The sequence below is a fragment of the Contarinia nasturtii genome, unplaced genomic scaffold (genome assembly GCF_009176525.2).
Source record: "Contarinia nasturtii isolate CC-2019 unplaced genomic scaffold, AAFC_CNas_1.1 Cnas_scaffold_4311, whole genome shotgun sequence".
NCBI classification, from domain to species: Eukaryota; Metazoa; Arthropoda; class Insecta; order Diptera; family Cecidomyiidae; genus Contarinia; species Contarinia nasturtii.
In genome coordinates this window covers 1,568,016-1,575,945 of record NW_022201606.1, presented here as the reverse complement: position 1 = coordinate 1,575,945, position 7,930 = coordinate 1,568,016, and the positions used below count along the sequence as shown (strand labels likewise).

The following is a 7,930-nucleotide window of genomic DNA, read 5'->3' as shown; positions in this document are numbered from 1 at the left end:
TATTGAAAGATTTACTGGTAAGGTGTAAATCGAAGTTATTATTCAATTAAAAATAGTGATATTCAAGTTGTAAAAAGAACATACTTCTTAATCTATTCACATTTTGTTTCCATTGTTTGACTGTTAGTTCATCACATCCACAAAATTGAAGAAATTCTTACAACATTTCGTTTCACAAAGTTTGAAGTAAATTTTGATACCAAAAATTTGAAACAATTAATTGGTAATTACGACACTTCACAAAGACTGACTCTTTCGTAAACTAATATGCAAAAATATTTGTGGGCTTTGAAGTTCAAAACCAACATTATAGAAACTCATATTACGTATTGGAAAAAAGTTAGTTGTATATTACCGATACACATCTGTCAAACATTCCCAAATATTTTTGGAATTATTTCATCCTATTGATAGACAATAGAACACACGAATTGTATGTTACAGTATAAATTTAATTTATTTTACGTCATTTATACGTGAGAACATTTTGGTCAACTAATCAAATAATAGGGTTGGAACATCATTTATATAAACAAATCCTCAAAGCTTAAATTAGTTGGTTCGACGATTTCTTGAAACGAGTTTCTAATTTAAAAAAAACGTCTTGTTTACACTTGAAACATGATGTATTTGTAAAGCACTATGGATATAAATGAAGTAAACCAAAAGATGGTTATTTTAACTTCAATAGTTAATTTTTACTTTCGAAGCCATGACAGCGGAAACATGTTACTTTGACATAAATTGCATGCTTTTCAAACAGTTCATACAGAAAACTTTATTTAAATGCAATATTCTGATGTGAACAAGAAAAAATTGTAAGTTAAGCATATTCAAATTAAGTAAAGATATTTTTTATTTAAAGAACTGGTTCTTCAATTTAAGTAATTATAAATATTTTTCATTTTAAGCAGATTTCGACTGTTCCGAAGTAATTTAAATTAGAAACACTTTCATTAATAAAACTTCACAGCTTTCTTTACGGTTCTTTAATATGTCTTTTATGTTATGAAAACCACGTCATAACAGTAATGATTCATCTTTAGAAACTACCTTCTTCAAGTACGATATTCGATTGTAGACGTCAGTTCGTCATAAAATACATTGAAAAAATATATATGTATAATAAAATGTTTCATAGAAAACAGTTCTGGTAACCATCGTGGGAAAAATCTCTGTCCGATGTCTGATATCCGATCAATAAGAAAATTGTGAGTCATCCAATGCTTGACATAAACGTGGAAACGTGAATTGAATATTAAGAAAACTTGCGTTGCTCTTATGATCCAAGAATATTTTTTCACATATATTTTGACAGGAAAATTATCTAAAAATCTAAAAAGAAACTAAATTTAGAAAAAATTCGTGAAAATTCGGAAACTGCCGCTAAAAAATTCCCAAAGGATTATTGTTTTTCCCGATACTGGATAGGTTTCTCTTTCAATAGATCAAAGTAAAACTCTATTTGACTGAAGAATGTGGAAGAAAAATTCCGAAGATAGAATGTGAAAATAAAAGGAAAAACGCATTTGAAACCATATTTCATTGTCACCTATTTTCAGTGTTCAACGATGAATTTTATTTACACCATTTCTCAGTTAATGTGACATAATGAGATGACATCCTTTTGACTTAATTGCAATGTCACATGAAAATCATTTATTTACATGTTATATTATTTTTGGTATGGTTTGGACCTTAAATACTACATTCATTTTAACGTGAATAAATGGCATTCATTTAACCCACAAAATGTGGTTCAAGTCAAAACTTTCCATCGATAAAAATGACGTGCCAGCATAAAATGCGTAAATTGCATTTTTTTATCGATTTTTACAGGTTGAATTTTCAACACAGAAATAATGAGATTGAATAAAAAGATATCGTAACGAGATACGAATGGTCGATCATCACAGGTCAATCGAAAGACCAGATTTTGTAGCAAATAACCATCGATACAATGTTTTCACTCAGCACGATCAACAACAACAACAGCAATAATGTAAGAAAACCTTGATGTTCTACAATAAAGTCTGATTCCACGGCCTAAGCAGATAATAAGTAAAATTGTTGATAAAAACACACGGTTAATTTATCTGATTTTACATATGAAGCCATTATGTGAGCAAGGTGCTTAACTAGTCGTCGGCTTCACATATGTGAACGAATATTTATCGAAATTCGTTTAAAATACTTGTCGTCGAAATTGAATGGAATACATTGGTGTATGGCTGTGTGTCTCCGCATGTGTATGTGTTTTTCGCTAGTTGAACACTGTTTTACATAGACTCGTACGCAAGTTAACTCAATCGAGTCATTTGACATGGTGTGCATATGCATGTATGGTTCGGTTAGTTCGGTTATTTGTGTGTGTATGAGTGTATGCGTGTATGGCACGGTCGCTGCTACACGTTACCTGTTTGCTATCTTTTGTTTGTGGTCGCGTATTTGGTGATTCAACGTCATCAATTGTCGTTGTCGTTGAGCGCGCTCAAACTATTGCGCACCGAACAAATGTGGCTGGAATAAGTAAAAACAGCGCTTTATAAAATAGTATGCGCGTCGACGCCGTTCGTTCTTCTATTCGACAAAGGTAGTTGGACTTAGTTTTCGAAAGTGATTTAAAAACAAAATACCACACATTTTTTTATTGTTGTTGTTGGTAGTTTTTGAACGGAATTTATATTTTATATGAAATAAGTTAAATTGTGTGTCTATTTTAGTGCGTGGTAATTACATTCTTTTGGAACCGATTATTCATTGTTTTAGTTTGTAAGCATTTTATTTTTGTGTTGTGAGTAAATGAAGAAATTTGTGGTATTGAGCGGCTGCAAAATGACAGTGAAGAATCAATTACAATGGCAGCGAAATATTGTGTGCCCTGTAAATAGCATTTTATGGTGCAGATACGAGAACTGTTATCGATAAATTTCTTGGTTTTTTTTTAGAAAACTGGATACGTGTCCACCTTCATTGCAAAGCAATGTCGTTGTTTTAGTGTTGTTGTTCTTGTTGTTGTCATTGGCGCTCGGTCCGTGTTATGATTTTTTTTTTTGTTAGCAATTTGCCACTCATCACCGTATGAACTGTTCATAGGCTGTCGTGCTCATGTGAAAATAAAGTAACATTGTTCAAAACATAAAAATTATAGATGTTTCCAGCGATAGAAAGTTGGTCTATTAAATGTCAAATTTTCACGGTGTTTCCATAACTCACTTGATTGCCTATAGACCATTATATCTTGTGCCGTCATTTGTACATGAAACCGTCGTGGAACTTGAATATTTAATTTTTGTTTTGTTAAATTAATGCGAGACGAGAAAATTTATGCGAGACGCAGCATAGACATTCACGGCATATAATCAAATCTCAAAAAGTCTCAAATCCAATAAATATATCTTCGAACCATACATCGTAAAAGGAAAGAAATTTGCCCATGCAAAACCGCACACAATGCTAAAAAAAACATGTTTATAAGAGTTCTATATAGCCGTCTCAACAGTGGTCATTTTTGGTTATTCAATTAAAGCATATATAACGAGAGAAAAAAAAAATGAATACATATTGAGATAGATATGCTCGCCCAAAGTCCGTAAATCGTAAATGGATGCATAATTTTATAGCAAGCGACAGCCATTCGACCGAATAAAAAACAGCTAAAGTCATTGTACTATTTAACTGTTTTCTACCTGTGCACGTTTCTCCATCGCACAAATCTTGGGTGTCTCTCTCTCTCTCTCTATCTCTGTGTGTGCGCGCGAGTGTTTGTGCCGTCTGTATGTGGCTGATATTTGCTTTCTGTTTTGACACCATTCACACAGCATTAACAAAACTGTTGTTTGTGATCACTGTGATCGCTGGCATATTTCACTGTATTTGTTGATGAAATGAAGAAAGAGATTTGATCACATCTACAAATTAAGCGGCACAATAATTCGAATCGACGATATTTTACTTTTATTTGCAACAATTTCATTTCATTTCGTTTGGCAGATATATTTCGTTGTCTGTACGGCCATTCGGACATGTACGAATTGACGGTGTGTCGAAAAGAAAAATCGAAATCATATACTCGAGACTGGATGGAATAGGTCGTGATTTTTTTTTCTCTCGCCAATCGTTACAGCAGGAGTAGCCGCACGAAGACAACTGCACAACACTTAAGCTTGAATTGCCTGAGTTTAATGCCCAGAAAATATTGTCTTACCGGATTCACTACAAAGGCTTTATTTGAATCAAACCGTGACTTTTTTTTTGTTCCGAAGTGTCGTGTCTCGTCTATCTTTTGCTCTCTCGCTCAATCTCTTCTTCTTCTCCCGCCATCTCTTTCTCTCTCTTGCGCGCTTACATGTGTTCTACGTTCGCGTAAATGGAAGTGGAAAAGAAAATAAAATCAATGAAAGAAAGTCGCAACGCAATACATATTGAACTAATTTCAACAAGTGTAAATACAATCGAATGTATGCTGCTATACAGCTTTCCACATGGAATAAAAACGTGTTTCTTTTTTTTCTCCCTTCAGTGCAACAATTTTAGGTTTCATTATAATTGCAGATTTTTTTTTCGTCTTCTTCTTCTTCATCTCGTATTTATACTGATTTGATGAAATTGTGAAAACCTTTTTGTCGTTTTTATTCATTCGAATCGTCGAAATCAATTGTGTGAACCACTTAAATTGGATTAAAGTGGCTCAACCTTTGTTACGTTATGTGCATGTGTATATATAAAAAAAGAGTGTGAAACGCAAAGTACGATCCAAAAAAAGAAGAGTGAAAGAAAAAAATATTGTCAAAACGAGACGAAAAACAAAAAGAAAGTGTTTGCTTGTACATTTGGAGAAGAAACAACCTTTTATTACGTCTGTACCCGTATGAAATCATTCATTCCCAGAAAAGGTAAGAAAAACTGATTTTTCTCGCTCACAATTATTATTAGAGATTTATATATTCATGGAATAGACTTTTGTGTGAGAAAAGTGGGAGTGTATACGTGAAAGCGAACACTTGGCAATTGCAAGTTGGCGGTGCTATCTTGTTTTTGCATCAAATTACATTTTTATTAGCCCTTCAATTGGTCAAAGTTTATTTTTTTGTTAAAAGAAGAGCCATTGAAATGACGACGCTTTTTTTTGGACGGAAATGAATAATTGTACCGACTAACGAAAAGAAGTGAATTTTCTCAAGAAATTACCACTCATGGTAAAATTGCATGAATAAAATGCACGTCCAAATTATTGTATGCGTGTGCAACTGAAGTCTGCATTTCACCCCAATTTGCGTTGAAGTATATTTATTGATAAAAACGCATCAAAATTTTAGGTTTTCTCGCATTTAGTTTATTCGTCTCAAAATTGCCTTTATTCATGTCGAATAAGTTGAAAGAGTTTCAATAATTTATGCATTGCATGTCCAAAACGGTCCTCCGAAAAAACAAGAAAATGAATGCGGAATTCAAGATAATCATGAAAAGAAAACAAAATTAATAAAAAGACGAACGGCTGCATATTTGCGAAATGTTTTTGACACAGAACATGCCTACAGTAATAATTAGAGAGTTTCATAGTACTTAATAGACACCGAGTTTCTTGCGATCGTCTTGTTGAAATACATGTTTTTTTTTCTTTGCTCAATTATTCATAGTTTCTTTTTCTTTCTTCGGTTCGTTTACAGAATTGCCGCCATGGTATGAAGGAGTCCAATGTTATTGAGGAAGCTGTAAGTAAAAAAAAAAGAAATATAAAAATTCACTCATCATTATGAACGATTGTTGAGCGATGAAAAATCGCAAGAATTATGTGTGTAGCCAAATGACAACGCAAAATTTGTCACTAACTTAATCAGAAAACTGAATGCGCAACACAAGTGCGTGTATAAAAATATGTTTGTCTACATGTTTTGCTAGGCTTAATTATGATTTTGACCATTACCGTGAAATCGCAATACATTCATGTCGTCGTGATGTTGCGCACATTTTGTGCGTAACAAAATATTAATTATTATGATATAGCTAAACCAGTTCGACTGCATTCAGTGTATGCTCCATCTCTTTCGCTATTCACCACAAGCCCGTGCAATTTCACGCTGTTCATCGTTAATTTTTGTTTCCTTCTTTTTTTTTCTCGTTTCGTTCAATTCTTCGGTTGTGTGCCTCTAACGACTTTTTTGCATGAGATGAGTTTAATGGCGCTGCAACAAACCGTAAGTGGGTCTTACGTAGACAGTTAACATGTGTGTGCCTTAAACTTCGATGCTGAATTAACAAAACATCTTATTTCACATGCATTTGATTTTCACGTTTGAAATAAATGAGACTGCGTTTGAATTTCTTGCCATGATTTCAGTTTGTGTATACCTTTTTATCGACGATTTATGTTCGCATGGAACTATATCTTCTATCGCGTACCTGCTAAAAAACCCGATAAAACTTTAATTCGACTTTGTGCCAGTAAATTAACGGGAAGTAATTTAATGATACAATTGTATTATACCAATTTCGGTCATTTCAATGCCGAAGCACTTGTTTACGGCCCAAATTTATGTTATTCGCTTACATTTACAGAACATTCAACAAATGCACTTTTATTGCACTTGTAACAAAGTCGAATTAACGCCCGTATGAGACATTTAAATTTGTTGTTTTATTCGAAAACTGTATTCAGTTGCCATCAAAAGTCGAACGATAACATGTGAACTGTTGAAGTCATGCGTAAATCCTTAAATTTTTTTCATTGGAACCCAATTTTTTTAACACACATATTGTATTGTATTTGCATTTCGATGGAATATAATGCAGTTGTGTGTACGTGTTTTGTTCACTCAACCATGCGAACAAAAAAAAACCTATACAATCAAATTGATTTGCTTTAACTTAATTTCATTGTAAGTTCATAATATCGTGCATCCACATTGATGATGTTTGATGTTGCCGTTTTTGTGAAATATTTGAACGGCATTCCCAAAACTATATGCTTATTATTCATTGATACAATGTTGTTTATGTGAAATTTTATAGCAAAATATGCATATATAAAAATAACATTGTTTTGTGTACAATTTTCGAAAGAAAGAACGAAAAAAAAATCGTAAATGTGTCAACATACTTTGTTATGAACAGCTCACAACGCACACATTTTTTTTCTTCTTCTCTGATAATACGAATTCAAACAAGCCGAAAAAAAATGAAATATTATGAATAATGACACGTTAAAGTTGATTGTATTTCATTTCAAGCTGAATGTTTGTTGATATTGTTATGGTTTTATTATGAAATTTTTTGATGAATAACAACTCTCAAGTGAAAATATTCCAAATATGAATGATGGTATCAAATTACTGGCTCGTATCCGAATCAAATATCCTCCCATCAAGCGTCCAAGGTCTAGAAACATAAAAACAAATATGTGATATATGCTACGATCTTTTATCTTTATCAACGTTCAATGTGATATTCTCCTTTATCCATATGAGAAAAAAAAACAAGCAACCAGTATGCAATTGACGACCGTTGAGCATTTCAATCGTTTTGCCATGAGAATGGCACGAAAACATGATACACACTCATCCAGTGTCAAGTTAGTATCGCGCATCAAGTTTTATAAATAATGGAAGTAATGCGATTGAAAAGGGATTTTACATAGAGATAAAATTGATGTCAAACCCTTTTTCGGAAAAGACAACATGTCCGCAATGTCAAAATGATAACTCTTCTACTCATAAATGGTTGAAATCAGTTGACTTGAAATTTATTCGTCGCAGAGACAAAAAAAAACATTATTGATTTAATTTAATAAACCGCATTGCAATATGGTTTGGTTGAAATGGTATTCGCATCCGCAATGCATGTCATAAACTGAAACATACACACATCGAACAAGATTAATGAATCGGTGGATGATATCATTGCATCAAATTTATGTATAAACATAACGGAA

The 7,930-nt window shown here is 32.8% G+C and overlaps 1 protein-coding gene across 1 annotated transcript in view; it reads left to right on the top strand.

Moving 5' to 3' along the window:
* Positions 1 to 2,572: 2,572 nt before the first annotated feature.
* The window catches only part of LOC116350641 (apoptosis-stimulating of p53 protein 1), an 81,718-nt gene continuing 76,360 nt past the window's right edge, over positions 2,573 to 7,930 (top strand). The window contains exons 1-3 of the mRNA XM_031782494.1: positions 2,573 to 2,729; positions 4,523 to 4,895; positions 5,670 to 5,714. Coding sequence (XP_031638354.1) covers positions 5,685 to 5,714 — 30 coding nt within the window. The 5' untranslated portion in view covers positions 2,573 to 2,729; positions 4,523 to 4,895; positions 5,670 to 5,684. The remainder of the gene's footprint in view (positions 2,730 to 4,522; positions 4,896 to 5,669; positions 5,715 to 7,930) is intronic.